Here is a 25,217-nt window from a genome sequence, read left to right on the forward strand (position 1 = left end):
TTGTGTATTACCTGAATTTTGTGTTGTTTCTATACAAGTTTGTCCATGAGAAGCACAAGATAGATGACTAAGAAAACTGCACCCAGCTGACCTGGGCCACTTCGGAAGGAAGTGAGCATACCTTAGACATCTACTAACTGCCTTATTTTACCATCTTTGTTTTCTCACAAGTGTGTGTTTTGCTCTTCTTTCACATTTGTGAAGTATTCTATTTGAAGGAAGCACTCTTTCAACATCTCAAACATATTTAAACATTGTGGTTCAAAAATGCCAAGCCGGGACTTCCCTGGTTGTCCAGTGGTTAAGACCCCACACTGCCCAAGCCAGGGGACACAGGTCCACTCCCTGGTCGGGAAACTAAGATGCCACATGCCGTGGGATACGGCCAAAAAAAATAAATACCAGGCAATGTATAAAAAAAGAGAAAGTATTGAGGAGAGGCTTGAAACAAATGTCTGGAAAGAAATGAGAACATGTAGATACAGGCATAAAGGAATCCACATTGTGGACCATCAGAGTGCCACAAATAATGCAAGTATGTGGCTGGGCCACCTTAAAATGCTGTGAAGTCAATAAAAAGAGGCATGAAGAAATGAAAGGGAAAATGATTCAACATCTGGATTAAAGACCAAAGCATGAAGAAATCCGAAACAGCCATTTTCATGTGTACCTTTATATGTGCATAATAACGATCTTAAATGGGAAATTACCATATCCTGCCTTCTCTTAGTGTCAGTAGTGGTTGCTTTAGTATTTTTAAGTGATGTCACAAATTCTGAGGCCATCAGCTGTCACACCAAGTGATGAGTGCAGATGAGGAAACTACAAAAGAATTTTACAGCAGTGGTGCAGCAGTAAACTGACAAGGCAGCTTGTATATTGAATTGAATTCTTAATTTTAGTGAAGTGGATATCTGTTAGTGAACACATGCATCAAAGGACTCAAATCTGAAAGACAGGAAATGTACTCTAGAATTTAAAGCTTTGAAAAGTACCAGTATTGTGATATTCAGCACCAACTCCAGATAGAGATTTGAAGCTGAAGCCAGTGGTAGTTTTGTTATTGGTGTTTAGTCGCCAGTTGTTTGTGTCAACTCTTTTGCAGCCCTATGGACTGGAGCCCACCAGGCTCCTCTACCCATAGGATTTCCCAGGCAAGAATAGTGGGCTGGGTTGCCATTTCCTTCTCCAGGGAATCGTCCCAACCGAGGGATCTAACCCACTTCTCTTGCACTGTCAAGCAGATTCTTTACCACTGAGCCACCAGGGAAGCCCAGTGGTAGTTTATCACTTAACAAACTGAACCTCTTAAGAGAATTGTTCAAGTCAGTCTTGGAGTTCACTATAGCTGTAGCAAAAATGGATGGACCGGCCAAATCTGCATTGATATATTTACCTAATTCTTCTTTGTTATAGAGAATTATTGCAAAAACAGAACCCAAATGAAAACACTTAGCTTTTAAAATTTTTGTAAATCCTCAAGCCTGTCCCTCTATAGAAGCTAAACTCAACCCCAGTGTCTTCTCTTTTGCCTCCAAAAACCACTCTCTGATACAGTGTTTTAGTAAAAATGTGTTAGCAGAATTTATGACTTACTATTTAAAGTGAGCATTTAAGATACTAATTATTGTAATTGAAGGTGAGGATACAAATATGGTTTTAGAATTTTGAGAAACTTAACTTTGGAGTAGTCATTGCCACCATTTTTAGAAGCCTAGACTGATGACAAAAGAGTGTTTGCATTATGTATTGTGGAAAATTTTTCTTCACAGTGACTTGTGATTTTGAAGAACTTGAACCTTCAGAGAAATGTTTTAAATTCACAGCAAGTTGTTGATGTAGGAAAACAGATTGGATTTGAGGAGATAGAAAATGAGGATATTGAAGAGCTAGGGTCCCACCCTGCTTATCTCACCACAAAAGACTTCCTGCTGATACCATGTGGATGTAGATGATGTTGAGGACAGCGACAGTGAAAATCGAAAAGCTGTACCATGACAGATTAGCAGTGTTAACCGGTGTTTTAAACGTTATTGAAAACAATTGTACTGATGTGAAGATACAAATTTGGTTTTAATGCTAAACACAGTAGACTTGTGCATGGCATGCAGTTGAATCTTCAACCTCCCAGGCACTTTTAATATGAGAACAGGAGGCTAGCAAAGTAGCTGAAATTTATTGATTTCATTTATTTGCTTATTTTTTTATTTGCTTAATATTTATATTTTCAGCCATACAGTAGAGATGACACAAGGACAGTGAGGCATGTCTTTCCATTGCCATTCATTTTCAAATAACTCTTCATCTACTATTTCATAGTAACTCATAAGCTATAGCCCTTCCAATGCTAACATTCCAGACAGACTTGAGTTCATATTTATTGGAGTATTTATGCATTTCTTAATCATTTAATGTGTAAAATTGCACTATCCTTTTAAGTTTTCCTTCTTTTTTTCAGTGGGTCACTAATGAAGTTCTTGAACGTGATACCTCTAACACAATTTTTTCAACCCAGTGGCTTTTTATTTTCATGATTTTGCATGGTGCAATAATTTTTGGAAATGGATGTGTCATGTTATAGTGGAACAGACTGTAGTTGTCAGCAGAAGAGGACATGACCTTTCTTTGAAGCCACATGGGTCTCTGCCGTGATTTTCCTGTTGGGGATTGCCAGAGACTTTATGCAGCATCCTCATGAGCCACAGATTCTTTGAGAAGCACTGCGTCTACTCGCTGGTCACAAAACCCAATTGGCAAAGCACTTGCATTGCATCCTGGACCTACTCCAAAGCCTTCTCTTACTCTAGGCCCCATTCCTAACAGTCTTACGGATTCTTCATAAACAGATCAGAGCAGCATACACTGAACTGAAGTGTACCTTGCCTCCAGCATCCCAAGAGGCCAACTAAAGTGTTGTACCTCTTTCTCAGAGGCAGCAATGTCCAGCCATTTATCTTTTGTTTTTTTAAAGTAAAATTTGCAGCATGCTTCAGGTTGGACCCCCATATAATTGATGAAAGTGGGGACCCCAGAATTTGAGGGTGGTAGGCTTCCCAGGTGGCATAGTGGTAACAAATCCATCTACCAATTTTGGGAGATGCAAGAGACATGGGTTCAGTCCCTGGGTTGGGAAGATCCCCTGGAGTAGGACTTGACAACCTGCTCAGTATTCTTGCCTGAAAAATTCAGGGTCTTTGAGTGATCTATAACCAGTAATATTTTTATTCTTAAGATGTAAATTTGTCAACTTTCACATGAACAGAAAGAAGCATTTTTTAATTCTTCTTGATTGAATGTGAAAGCTTTCAAATCAAGTCAAAGTATAAATGTGATTGTCTTAAGACTGTTTTTCCTGATCTCTTAAATTGGTTCTCTTTTTTTTTTTTTTGTCCCCATTAGGGAGAAGAGTCAAATGAATCTGCAGAATCTAGCAGTAACTGGGAAAAGCAGGAAAGTATTGTGTTGAAATTGCAAAAGGAATTTCCCAATTTTGATAAAGAGGTGAGTACTCATGTATAGGTATTTAATCAGTGTGTGCTGTTTGTATTACAAAACAGATAGTCTTTGAGGTCAACCACGTGAAAAGCTTAGAGTGATTTTTGCATTTTTCTAATTATATTTAGTTATATTTTATTTAACTCTTTATCAATATTATAAAATATATTTGTATAACTTGTTTACCTTGTTTATTTGCCTCTTTGATACTATAATATCAATGCTATAATGATAACATTGTGTAAGCATAACAAGTATAACTGTAGTAATAGTTGTCAACTCATATATAAAATGCAAAGTCATCTATAATCCCAAGTCACTTCTTTTAGTTTTTTTCATATTCTCAACCTTTAGTTTTTCGTAAAGAATTTTAAAGTATAATAATGCATTTTAGTGCCTTGATATTCCATAATCTTTGGTTTATTTGCTAGATAGTAAAAATACTTTCTGATTCAGTAAAGACCCATGCCAAGCATGCCATTCCTAAAAGAGCCTCTGTTTTATCATATTGTACTTGGAAACACGTTATTTGTTTCACAGTGGGAATACATTTATACCTGTGTTGATTTATTCAAGTATATGCACATCTGCTAAATTCTGATGAGCTAAAGGAAAGTCTTGTTGCTATACTGGTTCTTTACATATGTTCAATTGGATTTTGAAGTTGTCAATTTATGAAAAAGCTTAACTGCATGTTGAAGTTTAACTGAGCAAACATTTTTTGATATTCTGGTATTCAGAGTACTCCATAGCAAGAGTAGAAATGCAAAAACTGTCAAGCTTCCTTCCCTTTGAAGAAAGACTGTTGTATATTCACAGAAGTGAAATTATATATACAGAAAGCATTTGTAAAGAGCAACATAAAAGCAAGTGTGAAATCATCAGATATGAATTCTTTTAAGTTTTTAAGTGATTTATTTTTTAAAGTATAAAACTTTTCTTTTCAACAAGTCGTTAATTCTAGATTTTTAATAAAAAGATCAATGACTTATTTCTAGGAATTAAGGGAAGTACTCAAGGAACATGAATGGATGTACACAGAGGCTTTAGAATCTTTAAAAGTATTTGCAGAAGACCAAGGTAATTATCTGTTCTATATTATTATAGAAAATTCATACTTCCCAATATATTATATTTTAGTATGTAAGAAAATAGTAAACTTATTAGTTAATAGCCAGAGAATGGGATTGCAAGAGATATTGGAAACCAGTTCCCTGTATTCCTTGTAATCATTGTAAGATAGATGTTCTCACCTACACTACATGAATATCGAAAGCATCAGTATCAGAAACTTATAAGGTGAGTGTTGCTGGCATGGAAGAAAGGCACTGATCCCATAGTGGAATATTTTTAACTTTAGGAACTTAAGCGTAGAGAAATAGTGGAGCGAAGTTGAACCACACATGTTTAGTAACATTCTTAAGTAGGAATCAAGTAGACTAGCTCTTAATTGCAAAGCCAGTTTTTTAAAAGCCCAACACAATGGCTGTAGGTTTTTTGTTGTTTTTATTAATGAATTATTTTAGGTAATGCTGTACAGCAGTGCTCTTAATGCACAGAGAATGGTATTGTGTGGAGAAAAGAAAGCCACCAGTATCATCAGTTCTGAGTCCGAAATAAGATTCAGAAAAGGATTATGAATGTGAAGAAATGTGAAGAAATTCAATTTATTGTTCTTATTTTTTAATATATGTACAAAAATGAATGTATTTAAATGTGCAAGTCTCAAAGCTATTTGAGTAAGTAAAACATTCTAGATAATAAAATAATGGTTATAGATTAATTGTTCATATTTCTTACCAGTATGTAAAATAAATGGACCTTCAATCACAGACATCTTAGAAATCCATGGAATATAATAGATTAATCAGTGATAAAGTGGTGGTGCTTTTTAATAGTATATTTAAATGACTTTTAGTAAAGATGAACCTAGAATAGTGGAGATGGGTGATGGGAAAATTAATTATAAAATGGATAGTTTTAATTTAGGATGAGCATTGTTTTTCTAACACCATCTGTTTTGGCCTGGGGGTGGGACTGCTAAATACCATCATGGGGTCTTATGTATATGCAGCTGCCATTTATATTCTCAGGATCTTTGATAGAAAATGAGGATTTATATTTAATTCATTTTAAGAAAGAAGTTATCACCTGTTTTTGAAACTAATATTTCAATTCTTTGTATAATTTCAAGTTCTACTTCAGTATTTCTCTTTAAGGAAAATCAAGATTTAACAATAAATTGTGATTGAATTCTGTATTGAAAAACACATGAATATCGTTGTAAATATTTTTCTTATATGAAATCTTTAAGTCTTATATCTTTATATTTAATTTATATCTTTCTAATATAGTTATTTTTGTCTCTTTTTGTACTCAGATATGCAATATGCTTCACCGAGTGAGTTTCCAAATGGAAAAGAGGTTTCTTCAAGAAATCAAAATTATCCTAAAAATGCAGCTAAAACAAAACTCAAACAGAAATGCTCCATGAAACCACAAAATGGTTTTAACAAGAAACGTAAAAAAAATGTATTTAATCCTAAAAGAGTTATTGAAGACTCTGAATATGATTCAGGTTCTGATGTCGGTAGTTCGCTAGACGAGGACTATAGTAGTGGTGAAGAAGTGATGGAGGATGGCTATAAAGGTAAAATCCTTCACTTCCTTCAAGATGCTTCAATTGGTGAACTTACTTTGATTCCTCAGTGTTCTCAGAAAAAGGCTCAGAAGATAACAGAACTCCGGCCCTTTAATAGTTGGGAAGCTCTGGTAAGGCTACATTTTTTTCCCTGTGTGTGTGTATGTGTGTGTTTTCACTGTACCGTTCATAGTCAAGGTGTCTTCAGCCCAGGGAAGCATAGATGGGGTGGCCTTATCCTGTGTAGAGTCAAACATTACTTATCATTCTAAGCCAATAGTATTTCAAATAGTGTCATATGACCTAATTTTGAATGAATTAGGGGGTGATTTTCCTGAAAAACCCCAAGCTGATTGGCTGGGCATACTGTCACTCATTTTTTTGCATAGAAACTTGGTTCATTTAACTGCAGAAGAAGAAATTAGAGCTTACCATTAAGGAAGGAGTTGTTTGCTAGCCTGTTCTGATCTGTTACTGCTGAGACACCATGCAGAAAGCAAGAATGTGGCAGAAATTTTACAACTACTTGAAGAGCAATAGCAACATCCAGGGGAGCTCCATGATTCAAAATGCCAGCCTAAGTGTTTTATACTTCACCACAAAAGAAGCAGTTGTTTATTTTCTTTTTCTTTTAAAAGTGACAGCTCAATCTCTAACATGCTTTTCTTGGTTAAACAACGCGGCCATTTTATGGAGTGTAGCAGGCTGCAGCGTTTTTAAGTGGAAAGATAGAACTAAGTGTGTGGAAGCCTAGAATTCAAGCGTTAGGTGAAGGGAAGGCATAAGCATTGGTAAGTACACTTTGCATGATCATTCTCTGGGATTTCGTTTCCTATAAACAAGTTTTATCTAAAATACCTGTATTTTGAGTTTTATAAATGTCAACAGTCAGCAAATCTTAATTCATACAGAGAAAAATAAGAACTCTTGTCTTTTAAATTTTGCTTTATCTTTTATGAAAATGTGGGCTTTTCGAACATGAATTTTAAACAAGCCCTGATGTGAAAGCAATATGGATGATTTTTTAATAGCTCTAGAATATAAAGTAACTCTTGATGCTTTATAAAGTTTTAAGTTTTATTAACTTAGGGAGTTAAGTTGCTTTGTGATTAATTTTGTTCTTGGTCAAATCTGTGTGAACCTAAGTTCCTTTGATGAGTATCTTGAAGTGGCAGTGGGGGAAGGTCCCTGAACAATGGCTGTAAATAGCATTTTTTGAAAAATTAAAATACTTGAAAAATAAAGAAACAACATTACTAATATTCTGTGACTTTGAAAATAAATAAATAAAGAGATTCATTTTGCCTAAAGCTTTTGCTTTTACGGAGAACATCTGTCAAAGCAGGCCCTTTCAAACTTGTTTGGCTTTGCCTAAGTGATTTATTTGTTAAAGTATTTGCTGAAGGGCTTTCTTGTTCTTCTTTTCTTCCTTTTCTTTCTTTTAATCTTGAATGGTCTCCTATGTTGTTGCAGAGTTGGGTTGCTCAGGCTTGTTGGGATTCTGATTTATTTAATAAGGAATGCAGTTATCTGCGCCAGTATTTTAGTCACTGTAACCACTTGCCCACATATCTTACAGTAAAAGTAAATTATACCAGAGTGATATGTCCTAGATGCTTTTAAAATATTCAGCAACTTAGCATGTAGAAAGCATATTTCCCCTACTAATTAATTGGCATAGTTTAAATTAGTCTTGACATGAATTTAGAGATTATCTACTTAAACCTCCTAAAGCGTCTTGCCCCCTTTCTTAGAGTTGAATACAGAAACTGTTTTCACTAGCCATTAATCTTATGTTGATTATTTTATATAGCAGTTAAAAAGCAAACTTGGCCACTTGAGTTTAGCATATACAGTGCTTTAGTAAAAAAAAAAGTTGGTAAATGTAACTTTTGGGAAAAGTTAGTAAATGTTAGTAAAAATAAATGTAACTTTTGGGAAATGAACAGTTAATATTAGCAAGTCAGTGTGTATGAGCTTTGTGTTTTAATTTGTTTAGGACTTTAAGCTTCTCCTTTCAATTACTTTAGAATTTTGAATGAGACTAGTTTAAAGAGCAATTTAACGTCTTAAAGTTATTAAAGGAAAGTCAATATTATGTACATTTTGGTAAAAAAAAAAGAAAATGCATATGTTATAGTTTACTCCTTCCCTATTAATCAGAGAGGCTTGCTAACACACCTGTGAGCTACTTCAAAAAGAAGCAAAAGAAATAGCATTTACCTTTGTTTTCATAACTACTATTTTTAGAAATTCCTATGAGAATTGTTTGAAATTTTAATTATGTCCCTCAGTCATACTTAAGTGAAAATTACAAGGCATTATGTATATTAAGAGCAGTATACAAATGTCTAGTAAACTAGACTTTATTGTTGAAGCTTATTTTAGTCTTAAGGATTGGAAAATTTGGCAGAACTTTAAAAACTCATTAGATATTTCATTACAGTGCAAACTGAGCCAATAAATTGAGTATACATATATTTTAATTATGATTTTTTGCCAAGATGACAGCCTCCATAACGTTTATGGGTTAAATGTAATCATTAGTATTTCATTGTCTTATTTTATTATAAAATTAATTTGAATGTGCAAATTATCTTAGTGTCTTTAAAACAAAAGTTGTAAAGTTGAACAATATGATATGACTTTGTCAGAGAAGTACACTTTTAAAAAATACTCTGAGATATTCTAGTCACCTCATTTTACATGAGGAAAATTATGTTTTTTTAACAAAATAAGTGCATTATGTGAGGGTATTTAGGTTTGCAGCTTTATATCTTTTTTAAAAATCAAAATCTAGATTGTCAAATTATCCTCATAGTTTTTCCATTTCTCTTATTTTTCTGCTTAATAGCAGTAAAGTATGTGCTTATGGTGAGAAGCCACGTCGTTAAATCATGTAGACTTTGGGAATATAACCAGCCAAAATGTTATTAGTTTAAAAGCATGTACTGTTAATGTGGTAAATTTGGGGTTTTTATTGGCAGATTTCACACATTTGATGGCACCAGTTCATCCATCACTTACTGAATTTTTATTTAGCTTTGTGCAAAGTAAGGTGGAGATACTATTATGTCTATGATAATCTTACATGTTGCACATTTATACTTTAATCAGAACGGTAGTGTATACTGATCAACTGAAAGTTGATGAGTAGCTAACTCTATGTAAATAACTCAACCTGAAACGTTTTCATGTATGCATTTACTTCCGTAACATTTAGAGCAGTATAAATGCAGTTCTCTCTGACTGTTAACCAAGCAAACAAGGTTTAGCTCATGTGGAAACGCCAAGCTGCTCGTTGTGCTGCTCCCACCCTCTAGTAACTTACACTACAAGTTTTCTTTTGCTTTGTTTTCCTGGTGGTTGTTGTAAAATGTCTGTGAATTTGTCACTCGATGCATTGTAACGTGTACTACTTCCTGATAGCGTGGCTTCAGTAAAATGAGTAAGATTGCTGTATTCAGGCTTTGTTTTCATTTGTATAAGTTTGATAAATATTTATTTTGGAAATTACATATGCATTTGAGTACTTTGTAAGCTGCTGTCCCACTTTTTATGCAGGTGGGGAATTAAATCTGCTTTGAAATGGTTTTCCCCTTCCTAGAGAAATTCAGCTACCAGTGCTGTAAGAGCGACACGTGGTGGCAGGAGATAGGTACTTCCATTTGTGACTATTTTAGAAACATTAAAGGCCTTAAAGGGATACTTATTAATCAAAGAGATGGTAATCAGGGCCATGTTGATGTTTTTTTTTTCATGAAGTTATCCAGTTAAGTATCAATTACTTTTACTTTCCCTCTGAAAGAAATAGCTTTATCCTTTTTTTTTTTTTTTTTGAAGAATTTTTGTCTAAAATTGAAACAGTACATGCAAGAAGAAAAAAGAAAGTCAAGTTTAGCCAAAATTCTACCAAATATAGTTGCCGCTTAAGATTTATTGAGTATCCATCTGTTTATGTGTATGTTTGTATATTTCACATTATGTAATTAGGGTCATATTTTTATGCTAATCAATAACTTTAGATTTCTTAGTAGATCCTGCTTTTACAGAGTACTTTGTATTTCTTAAATCTTGTTTTAGTGAAGCCAAGTAACTTACAGGATTGTTAAATGCTTTTTGTCTTCAGAGCAGTGACATAACAGTAGCTTTCTTACACCTTTTCTTAAGGGGAGATGCCCATCTCCCCTGCCTCCACACACACTTGATGAAAATATTTTGAAATTGAAATTAAATGTTGGATTTTAATGTTTATTATTTATGCATATATTTAGATAAACAGGTTAAATAATTCTACAGCCTTGTTCTCCCTGAAAATCCATATCCATCCGCTTCCTAGCTCATTTCTTGTACTGCAAGTAATTGCTTCCACATCTTGCCTGATTCTTATCACTTTTATATCTCTAGGTAATATAAACATAATGCTTTTCCAAATTTTTCAGTTGCAGGCCTTATTTGTTGACATCACACAAGACATTACAGCCTTGTGGTAGGATTAGCTCTCTCCTCACTGTCTGTCTCACATGCCCATTTCCCAGGCCTAGCAATATGTTACGCATGTGATAATTTTGAAAATCTTTTTTTTAGTATTTACTTCGTTAGACTATGCAAATGCCTTTCATAACTGAACTTTGTAATATACAGCATGATTGCTTTTTTCCCCCTTGCTCAATATTTTGTTTTCCCTAGTTATTAGCTGTCTTGATTTTTCTCTTTTCTTAGTTTTGTATTTATACTTGTTGCTTCAATTCTAGACTCTCCCCTAGTTGTCTAAATTTCCCCTCAATTATTAAACACTTCAGATATTTTATCAGTTTTGTCTCCTTGAAAAAGTCTTCTGGAGTCTTAAGACATGCTCTGGTTTGGACTGGTTGTTTATAGGTCAAATGATCAGTTATGACGTTGGGGTCTGATTTCCCTGACATCCTGAGGAAACTTGTTTTTCTCTCTTTGTGTTTCATGCTTCCTTATTTAGTCCCTTGGTTTTATAAATACCTACTAGGAAGTGATTGAATAATAGAGAGCTAAATGCTGCTGCTCTGCTGCTGCTAAGTCGCTTCAGTCGTGTCTGACTCTGTGCGACCCCATAGATGGCAGCCCACCAGGCTCCCGTCCCTGGGATTCTCCAGGCAAGAACACTGGAGTGGGTTGCCATTTCCTTCTCCAACGCGTGAAAGTGAAGTCGCTCGGTCGTGTCCGACTCTTAGCGACCCCATGGACTGCAGCCCACCAGGCTCCTCCGTCCATGGGATTTTCCAGGCAAAAGTACTAGAGTGGGGTGCCATTGGCTTCTCCGAGAGCTAAATGGCCTTGTTTTAAATCCCAGTTCTGACATTTTCTAGCAGCTTACATGACCTTAAGCAAATTCTCTCTCTGTTCCTCTATTTCTTCATCTGTAAATGGGCTGTAATTATGGTACTGACCAGTGGAGCAGTCTAAGGATTGTAAAGTAAGTGCCTGTTCAGTTGTCTGTCTCTTGAAAAACGTTAGCTGCAGATACCCCCAATATATTATTAGTGAAATGCTAAGAAACCATTATAGTTTTCTACTCATCCATCAGTGCCATTTCTAGACATATTGAGTCAAACTTTTTTGAATCAAATTGTTTTTCTGTCTTTTTAACCCACTCTGTGCTTTAAAACAGGTTTATGACTGGTGACATTACCCACAGTATATTTAAGACTACTTTTTTCAGCCTCCCTTTGGTAACTTGACAAATTCCTGTCCAGTGAGAGATAACAGAAGTATACTGTGATTTTTGAAAAAAGTCCTTAAAGGATCTCTTCTTCCTGTTGGTGTGATGTTGGGAACCACATGCTGAGGATATTGAAGCAACAAAGTAGAAGTTTTGGTTTTTGGAACCACTCTAGCAGAACTGAACTGCTCCCTAGAGTCTTCACTTACATGAGAGAGATGTTTTGCGTTTACTATTACTTAATTACTAAAGCTGATATTAGCAAATTTATCAAACAGTGAAACTTTTTTCTCTTTCTGATGAGAAATGAAACTGATGTCTTACATTTATTGACATAGTGTATCACTACTTAGATCTAAATTCTAAACTAACAGCAGTAGTTTGGATCATCTCTAATGTTGGTTGTCTTGTATGGAAAGAGGGATAAAGAGTGTGAGAAGCTCAGGGAGTTAAGTTTTGAAACTTTGACTTCAAAAATATCTAAAATGTCAAGTCCACTAAGTCCCAATCAGACTGTTATAGCATTGTGAAATGATTTGCGTTTTGCACACCCCATCATTGCCCCTACAAGAATATCAGACATAAAAATTAGAATAGTGTAGCAAACCTTTGTGTACTCATCACCAGTTTCAGTTACCCGCTTGGAGCTTGTTTCATCTGTCCTCCGTTCTACTCCTCCATTCCCCATCTCCCACCACCTTCCTCTGCCTCTTTCCCTCCCTCCTGCCCCAACCCTTCCTGTAATCTTTGGTGAAGAAACTTATATCATTTGTTCTATAGCTTCCCAGTCTGGGCTTTTCTGGTTGTATTTTCTGTGGAATTAGAAGTAACAAAATTAGAATTAGATGTTCCCACCAGTACTATTAAATGGTTGGTGATGTGTTCTTTCATCAGGAATTGGTAATGTTTGGTTAGTTGTTTGTTTAATGTATGTTTATCTCTTACTTCTCTAGGTTCTGACATATTAAATTGATCTTTTTTGAGTCAAAACTGTTCTTTGCGATTTCTGGCCTTATTACTCTGAAAGGACTCCCTGGATTATATCATACCCATGAACTTTTGTTTTTTTTTCCTTGTGAGAGTCAGACACAACTTAGTGACTGAACAACTTGTAATACCAGTTGTTAACACTTAAAATTGTATGTGGTGTGTCTTTCCCAATGACTGTAAACCACATGAGAACAGGGAATATGTCTGTATACCAGGTATGTTCACCAGCCAGGGCAGTGATAGATAAAATCGTTATTTTATTAAAAAATAAAACTCAAAATAAATGGCAGTTGGTTGCAGAAAAAAAGGGTTTTTGATTTTTAACTTTCACGGTTTTGTTTATTTTGTTTTATTTGGGGAGTTACTAGTTTTTAGTGAAAAGAGCATAGACTTTGGAGTCTTTTATCCTGCTTTGTAACCTTGGGAATTGAGCCTTGATTTATTCATCCGGAACTGGTGGACTGATCTTGCAGTTGTGAGGATTTAATGAGTCTTACCTAGCAGTCTCCGGCACATACAAAGCACACACTGTATGTTCCTTTTGTTTTTCTTTTCCTGGCTATTCTTGTTTGTTCTCTCTCACGCATACATATCACAAACACATACCCAACAATAGACATGAGATTATTTTTGGGGGTTCCATTAAAAAAAATACTGTAGTTCTAATAGAACCTCCTTAAAATCTTCAAGGCACTGATTCCTACATATCCTGTTCTTTATGTGTAAATCGTTTCCCTGAAAGTACCAAATGGAAGGTTACATTGTGATTATGAATGTTTGTTATCCTTGTGAAAATATAAGGTAGTGTGCAAATAACTTTGTATTTCATAATGCTGTTTTTTGGCATGCTGAATCTTTGTTTTGTCTTTTATTCCTGCAGTAAAGTAATAATATGGCTTTGGAACAGATTAAAAGTTTCATTTCTTACCAACTTACTCTAAGTTAGATATAAAAACTGTGTTAATATAAACTGTATTTTCTCAGTATATCCTCTACTAAATTTCTATTGCTTGAGCGTCTCTGTGAACTTAGAAATATTGTGATAACTGGGATTATTTGGAGTTGTTAATGAGATTCTTGTTACAACTTGAAAAAATATGCCAAGAAAGATGTCATGAGTCAAAATCGTGTGGTTTTATCTTGATAAGATGGTTTTAATTTAGTTGGCTTTATTCTGTTCTGAATTTTGTTTATTTTTCTTTTTGTCCAACAAACAGCTTTCAAATAGCTACTGGGGTTTTTTCTAATCCTTTACATTAAAAAAAATTTTTTTTTTACAGATTTTCAGGGTATATTATTTTTCAGCTATGTGGAAAAATTCTAATTCTGTTAAAACTTCTACATTGTGAAGTAGTCACTATCTCCTTTAGAAAAATAAATATGAATATATTTTGAAAGAAACTCTTGAGTTTTCACACAAAGCCATTTATCCAAGTCTTGTATTAAAATTGATATTATTTTTAAGTTTAATCAAGCTGTTGAGTTGATCACAGTTAACTTTTGATTCGGGCAGTATCTTTCCAAATATTAGTCTCAGTTTAGGGTAAAATATCAAGGGACAATATCAATAATTAAAGTTTTGAAAGCTTGAGGGGTTGTACTTTGATGCTAGATAGGGAAAAGTATGTTTCAGAAAAATTAATCTTATAGTCATGTGACTGTATGTCATATTCATAGGATGTAACAAAAATAAGAGATCTGGTCTGCAGTTACTACATTTGGCATCGTTACCTTTGGTAATAGACATGAATCGAGTTTTAAAGGCAAAAAAATGACTGATAGGAGACATTAACAATTACGTTAGAGTTTCTCCCATAAGAGAACAGCTACTAGAATCAAAGTAACAAGCTTGGGATTGTGTATTTTGAAGAGAAAGATATATTTTATTTCAACATGATGAGTTTAAGATGGCAGATTTATCAAAGAGAAAATATGAGAATGAAAATGCTGGTTGTCTTTGCACTTGGTGTAGGAAGGTCATTAATAAAAGTTTAAGAAACTTTTTTGTCACAAAGAAAGAAATTGAGATTGACTCTCCATTTGACTCTAGATCTGAACTGTTAAATTATTTTTCTTTTCATGCCATAGTTCACAAAGATGTCCAAAACGAATGGCTTATCAGAAGATTTGATATGGCACTGTAAAACACTGATTCAAGAAAGGGATGTAGTTATAAGGCTTATGAACAAATGTGAAGACATTTCAAATAAACTGACAAAACAAGTTACCATGCTCACTGGAAATGGAGGTGGATGGAACACAGAGCAACCCTCCATTCTAAACCAAAGGTAACACTTGTATGCACCTATTTATTGTTTTATCTCAGTTATGTACGTTTTTTAAATTTATTTCTACATTGTGCCTAGGAAACTTAACCATGGAAATGATAGGAAAACTAATGTTAAAAGGAAAAACCAGGGTTACCTAAAATGGTATATAAGTGGTATGTGAATTCTTTTCCATTGATCTCCACTGCCCTTCTCCTCAGTCAGGATATTTTCCTCCATTATCACATTGTAAGTTAGAGGGAGAAAATATTATGGTCTTACATAACCTATGTTTTCCTTGTGATGGCAGATAATTTCTTATAGTCATAGAACCTGAAAAGGTGGTTTTAGCTAATTTAGGGCTTCGAAGAGTCAACTGCTCAATTGTATCAATGTAAAACTTTGTCTTAGTTCAGTTTCTTTTTAATCATGAATGAAATGATTAAAATATCCTATGTATGTGATTAAATGTTTTAAATGCTTTCAAAAGCCCAAATTTTTAAATATTTTTGAGGTAGAAACACAAAAAATGAGGATACTTTTATTAAATAGATTATGTAAGGAAAAATGATAAAAAAAGAAAAAATACAAGAAGTATATTCCCCCACCTGCTGCTGTCAGTAAAATACCTTGTCAGAATTCTTGCAAAAAAATAAGCTACTAAAGTATTTTCACTAAAAAAAATTGTCCAACAACCAGAACATACTAACACAGCATTTTGTGATTGTGAACATCCCTACTTTGCATGATGTTGGGATATGGGGGGCGGACGGTTTGTTTTGAACTTCTTTTAAAAGTTTATTTTTAAGTTGTCTGGAAACTTAGAACTGTTCAGAATGCTTCCATTTTAAAAAAGGTATAAAATTGTGTACTGTGATAATACATACAGAGGCAGAAACATGAAAACAATTGAGGTTTCTAAGATCAGAGCCTAGTTAGAATTATTTATGATATATCCATACTCTGCAGTGTTATGTAATTTTTTAAATGAATTATTTCTTTTTGGAATATTTCTGGTAGGTATATAATAAGATTAGCACCAAGGCCTCATTAAAATTAATTACCTTCGTTGGTGATTTTATATACTTCTGATATTTTACTAAGTTAGTGATCAAAGCATATTTGCTGATCATTGGTTAATTAAAAATCAAGATATGAAAAAAAAAATCAAGATATGGTTACTGGCCTTTAATAGTAAGTTACAATCTTTTCTGTGCCCTTCTAGGGTGCTATGGGATGGTGTAGGGAAACGTGATGCAGTTCCCACAAAGAAGCTCTTTTCTCTGTTGCATAGAAAGAACTATGACCATGTCAGCAAATTCATCTCCTAAAAGTGTAGTTGGAGCTGCTCCTTCTTGTTCTACAGCATTGGATATGGGGAGTTCTTCACTCTACAAGGCTTACCCAGTTGAGTCTACTTTATCATAATTTGGATTTTAAAAAATCAAGTGCTTTATTGCATCACTTAAAAGATTTCTCTCTTAAACCCACGTCCACAAAGTCCTGTCACTTGTAAATAGTATGACCAGGTATTAAAGCTATCCTTTCCATTAGACTGAAGATTTTTTTATGAAATATTGAACAGATGAGAAAAATAGTTACTTTTTTTTAGGTGCTTATTGGATCTAGTCCAAAGTACAACTTCTGAAAACCTGTCCAGATAGTCTAGAGTTTATTTAGATACACTTTTAGGGGGTGAAATTTGTTGTCTTGGCTTTTGTTTTAACCATTGTAAGTTGCACAAGCAACTTGCAGATTTTTACTTGGTATACTGGCCAAGCATAATGGCTGCTTAGTATAGAAACATTTAAAGTACTTTCCTTGCCTTAGGAAAGAATTTATTAGCACAGAAGAAAATATTAAGCAATCCTGATGAATAACCTGTTGTGCTTTTGCTTAACAGAATGAATTCTTTGTAGTAAAGTTTATTTTGAAGCAAAATTATGTTAACTATTTTCCTATTATGAATTTATCAGAATTATAACAGAAAAATAACCTTTTAGAGATAAAATACAGACATAGTGGAACTGTGACATATTTTTAACTATGTAGTACACTGTTGAAGTCCTAGCAAGAGAAAAAATTCTCATATGTATCTCAAAACCATTAACATTCATAATCTTTATTTTAAAACATCAAAGTTAAAGTTGCCTTAAGTTAAAATATAATAATGCAGTGAGGGAAGAGTTAAAAAAAAAACCTCAGCATTACTCCTGTTTTATTCCTATCATAAATGTAGCCACCTCTCAACCTTTAGCATTTAATCAGCATTTTGTCAGCTTTATATTGTTCTAACTGAAAAGATATCTGAAAAGATATTCAGTGTAAAATAATATTTAATCATGTGTGTCCTGTCTTTTTATGGGCTAAATCTACTAAGGTTCTTCTGATCTTGTTCATCTTCAACTTGACAGGGTGATTCTATATCCTCTTCCTAAACAGTTGCTGTGAAACCATTTGACAGTGACGTCAAATGCTAGTCTATACTGCACACATAATCCAACTAACTCAGAGTCCTGTGATATAAATAGTTTAGTAGTTTGGATACTGCTATTAGTACAAACTATTATTGTGGTAGTGTTTTCAGCATTCATGTTATACTTAAAGGATATAAATTTTTGATCAATTAGAGTCCCTGATCTGTTTCATATGAACTACTGTAAAAAGTTTAGCCCTCTACTTCTGCATTTTACACTTAAATTTAGCACATTGTATATACTCCAGTTTTCTATTTCAGGCCTTTCTCACCTTTCAAAATAATTTTGAAGCTATTTTTTCTCTGACAGGAAATTTAAACCCAATTTAATTTCCCTCTGAAAAGAAATCAAAGTAACTTATATCTGAAAGGATTTTCCCCCCTAACAAAACAAGTAACTTTAAACATGCCGCCTCATTTTCTTTCATGACGTCAGAAAATCTTAAAATCACTTTTTTCGTCATTGGGAGGTAAGAAAACCTGCAATGCAGAATAGTTATGGTCCCTTACTGAGAAGAGATCACTTACCCACCTCACAAGGCCCTGGCTATACTTCTTACCATTCAGATAACCCTGAGCAGTTTATATTCTTAACCTGTAAACTTGTGGTTGGGGTTCATACGCAGTCAAAAGTTTTTAGAAAACTTTGAAATGTTAAGATTAATGGGAAGTGTAATTGTATAGCCACTAAATATTAGTGATTGACAGAGAAAGATTATAGCTGCCCTGTTTTAAAACTTGTCTTAACAAGTGAATTGGAAAAGTGTTTGCCAAAACTGCATTTTCAGTGATCCTTCTGCTTTCTGAAAAGATTTGTGTTATGGGCAGCAGTGCTGCAACAGACAGTTACTTGTGATTTAGATAAATCGAGCAGAAGAGCAAATACACACATACATGTACTCAATAAAGGTATTTAATGTCATGATCAGAACAACTACTATAGCTGCTTTATGAATGTGGATGAAACAATTGTATTTGAATGGAAAATTCAGTGTAGTAGATGGTTCTCAAAATCTCATCACTTTTTAAAATTTTATGTATAGTTAAGGATATTTTAATAGACTCCTTTATCAACATGTGTTAGTGATGCATAAATTCAGTCATTTTTGTTTGTTAAAAATATTTATTGGGTATTTGTGGTCAGTTTACATTGAGAGAGCTTATTGGCTCTTGGCATGTGTTTATAACTGATGTAATGTGCCTACCTTATCGAGTTTTTCATCATTTTCATGGAATGTGAACTTTGATCTGTGGGGGATGACTAAGATGTTAGGAATGACTCAGAAACATAATAGAAAGTTCAATTTAAAAATAGGAAGTCCTGACTGTAGAGTAGGTGGGTCAGAGAGAGAAAACTTTCCTGTTTGCTGTTCAGTGATTGAAGGCAGAGCTCTGGATCAGACCTGGATTGAATACCAGCTCTACCACTGTTGACACAGATTTGGATAACTGTGACCTTAGGCAAGTTACTTAACTTCTCTGAATCCCAGGGAGGATTTCTTATCTGTAAATGGAGATGATTATAGTAATAGTACCTACTTTATAATGTAGGTTAAATAAAGTAATAATGCATGTAAACCCCATAGTAGAGTGTCTCGAATCCAGTATTAGCATTTATTCTGACTACCAGTATAGTAGAATTTATTTGGATCTGGAAAATTGAAATAGCTTCAATAGTATATTCTACTTATTATTACTTTTGTAATGGCATAGAAATAGTATTGGCCAAGAAGACCAAAGACATTTTAAGAAATGAGCTGTAAAGACTTCAGCAACACTGCTGACTTTTTTCTACCTCTGCTTTTAATTTTTTCAGATGAGAAATGTTTTGCAGATTGCATACCCCACAGTTGAAGAATAGGTTCTGATTTAAGATGGGTACCTTTCTACCTTACCTGTTTGACCCCAGTTCTAGTTAAAGTGTCTCGATTTCAGAATCTGACCCATTAACCATTTATCATACCCATTGCTGTGTCAAGACACATTCCCTATGTGCAGATAGGATATGTGTAACGGAAATTAAAGAGACAGAACAAGAGCTGTAGAATGAGGAGCGTGGCCTTGTCTTAAGTTTTCATGTTAATGTGGGGTTTAAGCTGCCCTCGAGAGTGTAAGAATATGCTTTTGAATGAGAGAGACTTGCTGAGTTAAAATTTTAGCCATAAGATTTTGCTTTGTAGTTATGCAGCCTCAGGCAAATTGCTGAGCCTCAGGTTTTTTCATCTGTTAAAATGATAATAGCCTACCTCTATGGAATACTAAAAGATTGAATGAGGTGATACCTGAAAGTGATATTTTGTGTCTCTGTGTATATAGTAGATGTTCAGTAAAGACTAGTTTTTAACAACCTGAACTTTCAGAAAAAACTGTTGTTTTCGTCCACTGTAACCCTTCCATGTTACCTTTCAAGAAAGTTAATCCCAGGGATTAATCTGTTATGTGTTCACAAATTAAATAACATTTTGACACTTGCCTGCTGTTTTCTATTCATTGGTATTTAATTGACCCCCCCTAGCAAGTTTACATTTATACGTAGTTCAAACATAAATACACAATGCATACATGCTCTATAATTATATATACCAGTGACATTAAATGTGACTGGCATTCATTCAGAAAGTGTTTATTAAATCAGCCTGGCAAAGTAGCAAATTATGCTTATGTTTTTGTTCTGATATTTTAAGTTCCTTAGCGTGCTAATACTCATTCATATGAATATATTTTTCTAATATAAATGTTAGCTTTGTAATATGTTACCATAGTTAATAGTCTAATTGTTTATGTAATTAATTTTATAGCATTACATTTTAACTGAATACAACAATACTTTTTGTAATTCTTATTGCCAGGATAAAAAAATCAATAAATACAGAATAAAATTTGAGAGACTTTTTAAAACGTATTATGTTTTGGGTTCATTTTCTTAAGTGAAAATAGCTTTTATTAATAACAATAAGTTAAAAGGTAAGACCACACCTAGGTACTTTCCTTTTTGTGTGCATTGTAAACCTAAACTGCGTCTCAGAAAACTAGTAGAGAAAGTTGATAGAATTATAAATCTGTAACATTCGGTAACTCTTTTTACCAGTTTGTCACTCAAGCCCTATCAGAAGGTTGGTTTGAATTGGCTGGCATTGGTACATAAACATGGACTTAATGGCATTTTGGCAGACGAAATGGTAAGTAGTACTCTATTTCTAGGATATGTTATTAATAGACATCCTTGCTGTCATTTAAAAAATGAAAATTTCCCTCGACCCTGTTAGTTTACTGCTCTTAGCAAAGTATAAGCCCTCTTACCCTTCTCAGTTTTCTATTGCTTATGTGAGTTTTAGCCTCCTTACTTCCTCTCGGATATGAAAATAGGTTTTTTGTCTTTCTCATCAAATTAATAAATATGTTTTTAAAATTAGATGTTACATAAAAATACATAGAAAAAAACTATCACACATAATCCTAGCACCTTAAAATAAGTATTTATTTTGCTGTATCTTTCCAGATTATTCTGCAGATGTGTTTGAATGCATCATACATATATACACATATACATATATATATTTTACTAAAAGATATTTTAGTGTATGTGCTTTTCTATAGCTGCCTTTAAAATTGATCTAGGAAGTTCATTACAGCCAATAGTCCAAGTATTGTCATGTAGAAACTTGACCTTTAATCTAACTTTTACCTTCTTTCCTCCAGCTATACTTTTTAAAAAGTGTTTATTAAAAATGAATCATGTTCAGTGGAGAAAATGTTTATTGAATATCTATTGTATTAAATTGTGGTGGGGGTGGTGTTCAGTCTCTTAAGTCATATCCGACTGTTTGTGACAGCGTGGATTGCAGCACGCAGGTTTCCCTGTCCTTCACTATTTCCTGGAGTTTGCGCATGTCTGTTGAATCAAGGATGCCATCCAACCATCTGATCCTCTGTCACTCTCTTCTCCTCCTGTCCTCAATCTTTCCTAGCATCAGGGTCTTTTCCAGTGAGTCAGTTCTTTTACACTGTGTAGAGTTACAAAATAAAAATTAACAAAGATAATAATCCTTGTCCTCTATTTCGCTTCTAGTAAAATAATCTTCAGTATTTTAAGACCGTTCCCACATATATCTCATACTTTTGTTAAAACACAGAAGTGATTTAGAAAACTGAATAATATATTCGGGATTTAAAAATAATTAGAAGGTATATATAGAATATAGAATAGTACAGTTGTGGAAACTGGACTTGGAAATCAAATCTAGGTTCTGGGTCCACATTTGTCTTTCATGGGTTGTCTAACCTTTACCAAATGACCTAATCTCTCAAGGTTAAAGTTAATAAAACATAGGTTATTCCTATATCATAAGATTATATTTGGTGTCAAATGAGATATATTATGTGGAACTGTTTTTGTATCCTGTAAAGTACAATATTTATGATAAGGTAGTGTCTGCTAGGGCTTCCCTAACAAAGTATTAAAGACAGGGAGACTTAAACAACAGAAATATCTCATAGTTCTGGAGACTGGAAGTCTAAAATCAAAGTGTTGGCAGGTTTGGTTTCACCAAAGGCTACCGTCTGGTTTGTAGATAAGAGACATTGCTGTGTCCTCACATGGCTTTTCCTCTGGGCACATTCAGTCTCTTCTTAAAGATAGGGGTTGGGCCCTTACCCTTATGACTATATTTAACTTATCTCTTTAAAGGCTTTATCTCCAAAAAATCTTAACATTGGGAGTTAGGACTTCAACATGTAAATTTGGGGGTTTGGGAGCAATTCAGTTCCTAACAGTTGGCAATGTTTAGCTCTCCTGAGGAGCTATACTTCCTCTCTAGCCTATTTTTGGAGAAGGAAATGGCAACCCACTCGAGTACTCTTGCCTGGAAAACCCATGGACGGAGGAGCCTGGTAGGCTACAGTCCATGGGGTTGCGAAGAGTTGGACATGACTGAGCAATTTCGCTTTCACTTTTCACTTTGATGCATTGGAGAAGGAAACGGCAACGCATTCCAGTGTTCTTGCCTGGAGAATCCCAGGGATGGGGGAGCCTGGTGGGCTGCCATCTGTGGGGTCGCACAGAGTCAGACACAACTGAAGCAACGTAGCCGCAGCAGCGGCAGCCTTTTTTTAATATAATACTTTATTGATGTGCATACAAATTTTCAGCTTAGTGACTTTTTACATGTATGTACACCCATGTGACTGCCTCTTGATCAACATTTCCATCATCCCAGAAAGTTGCCTTATGCTCCTTTTTAGTCATAAAACCACTATTCTGACACCTATCACAGTACAATAATTTTTTTTTTCTGATTTCTGAACTTTATATGAATAGATCCATACAATATATACTGTTTAAACAGTTTCTGGTTCATTTGGTATGTAATAAAATTACTAAGATTAATCCATGCTCTTACATGTATCAGTGGTTTGGTGATGGTGGTTGCTTTTTATCCACTCTCCTGGCAGTTTAAATTATTTCCAGTGTGTGGTTATTATAATAAAACTGCATCAGTATTCTTACCCAAGATTTTTCATGGACATATGCTCTCATATCTCTTGAATATATTCTTAGGCGTAAAATTGCTGAGTAATAGGATGGGTATAAATTCAACTCCAGTTAGTCAATGGAACGCCATTTTCCATCAATCCAGTATGTATTAAATGGTTCCTTCATATTAACAATTACCAAAATTATATCCTTTATATGCAAGCAGAGGTCTTTCATGTTAGTGTGTATCACATACTAGCTAGCAGTTAAAGTGCATCACACTCTTTAAGTTGCAGTATCAATTGGCGATTATGATCTGTTTTATGGCTATTGAGAACTAAGAATATAGTAGAGTTGCATTGTGGTGAATCATAAATAAAACCAGTAATATTCTTTTTTCTTTCATTTTCCCAGTATTTATTTGGGTCTTTCGTTTGTTTTTACATTTAATATGTTTTCTTTTAAACATTTTCTTTTTAGGGTCTGGGAAAAACTATTCAAGCCATTGCATTTCTGGCGTACCTCTATCAGGAGGGTAATAAAGGTCCTCATTTGATCGTTGTTCCAGCATCAACTATAGGTTTGTAATACTGTGGACAATTTTACTTGACTAAATGGTGTTTTCTATGTATGAAGGGAAGAAAAACTGTGTGTGTGTGTGTGAGATTTCTTCGTTTGTGGAGGTGAATGTTCATTTCTGTGGTTTCCTTATAACTTTTCTCCCTTTGCATATGTGTGTTATACTGGAGGTCTTTTTAAAGAAAAGACCTCCAGTATAAGTTAGTTATTCAGCTTATAAATTATTAGAGATTAAGTACCATTTGAAAAGATTATTTGTTTTTGTAATACTTTTAAAGGTTGTTTTCATGAGTAACTAATTTAAGGGAAGCTAAGTGATTTAAACTTACAATTAAACATTTATTAAGTGAGAAATATGCAATTCATCCCAATTCAAATTACTGTTTCATTCTTTTTCAATTGATTGTAGACTGGAGTCAGAGAATGTATGTATGAACGTAACCCCTTCCCCCCCCAAAAAAAGAAACCTCAAAATTAGAAATTAATAATCATCTATAAATATAATGATTGGGCTTCTGCTCTTTATTTTGATGCCACCTGAAAATCTTCGTCATTTTAATCATCAGGGATAAAATTGTGAAGAGTCTGTGATTTTTCAAAATCATCTTCTGTTACTTTATAAAAGAAGAATTTCCTGGTAGATCTTGTTAGACTTCAGTGTTCATTTCATTGCACACATATATCCTGTTGTAGCATATGCAAGTAATATCTCTTTTGTCTCATAGATAACTGGTTAAGAGAGGTTAATTTATGGTGCCCCACTTTAAAGGTGCTCTGTTACTATGGTAAGAATATGTCGTTTTTCTCTTAACTTTGGAAGCTTCTTTAAAATCTTAACATACAGTTAAGTACAATAAATATAATCAATTTGTATGTTTCATCTTTAAATTCTAGGTTCTCAAGAAGAACGTAAACAGATTAGATACAACATTCATAGCAGATATGAAGAATACAATGTAATTGTGACCACGTAAGTATTGAGAAAAAAAAAAACTGGAAGAAAAAAAATGTTGTACAGCCCCCAAATCTTTTTTTAAAATGTTTTTAAAATAGTAGTAGTAAAATGAAATAAAATTTATGCTAAGGACTATGCATCAAAAGTAATAGAATGAGTTATGTTGAAGATTTAGGCATTTTTCAATTTGGTATATAGTACCGTAATAACACTTTTTAATTAATTCTGTAGGAGACCATGATGAAAAGAATTCATCCAGAAATCATCTTTTCTTAATAAAAGAGACTCCATTTTCATAAGTAGTCTTGTACTGCTGCTGCTAAGCTGCTGTTAATTGTTATTTCTTGGATTAACTCTACCAGTTTAATATAATGAACAACTAAACACAGCACATTATGTTCTTAACAGAAATGTCTTAGCTTCACATTTTTTTTCCTACTGCTTCTTAAAATATAACAATTCATAAAGCACAGTGTGTGATAATTGCAGATCACATATAAATTGTACCCAAATTGGCCTCTTCCTAGATGTGTAGAGATTGTCTAATTCCAACATATAAATTGTCTTTTAACTGCATATTGTAGCTTTTGTAACTTGGTTACATGTACATCATCCTCCCTGGTAGCTCAGATGGTACAGTATCTGC

At 34.0% G+C, this 25,217-nt stretch overlaps 1 protein-coding gene across 3 annotated transcripts in view; it reads left to right on the forward strand.

The window, feature by feature from the left end:
- The window catches only part of SMARCAD1 (SWI/SNF-related, matrix-associated actin-dependent regulator of chromatin, subfamily a, containing DEAD/H box 1), an 84,665-nt gene that overhangs the window by 49,937 nt on the left and 9,511 nt on the right, over window positions 1-25,217 (forward strand). For all 3 annotated transcript variants that reach the window (XM_043438368.1, XM_043438367.1, XM_043438369.1), the window contains 8 exons: window positions 3,400-3,501; window positions 4,494-4,575; window positions 5,876-6,267; window positions 14,910-15,109; window positions 20,653-20,743; window positions 23,518-23,617; window positions 24,342-24,401; window positions 24,511-24,586. In XM_043438368.1, the coding sequence (XP_043294303.1) occupies window positions 3,400-3,501; window positions 4,494-4,575; window positions 5,876-6,267; window positions 14,910-15,109; window positions 20,653-20,743; window positions 23,518-23,617; window positions 24,342-24,401; window positions 24,511-24,586 (1,103 nt within the window). The remainder of the gene's footprint in view (window positions 1-3,399; window positions 3,502-4,493; window positions 4,576-5,875; window positions 6,268-14,909; window positions 15,110-20,652; window positions 20,744-23,517; window positions 23,618-24,341; window positions 24,402-24,510; window positions 24,587-25,217) is intronic.

The sequence above is a fragment of the Cervus canadensis genome, chromosome 19 (genome assembly GCF_019320065.1).
Source record: "Cervus canadensis isolate Bull #8, Minnesota chromosome 19, ASM1932006v1, whole genome shotgun sequence".
NCBI classification, from domain to species: Eukaryota; Metazoa; Chordata; class Mammalia; order Artiodactyla; family Cervidae; genus Cervus; species Cervus canadensis.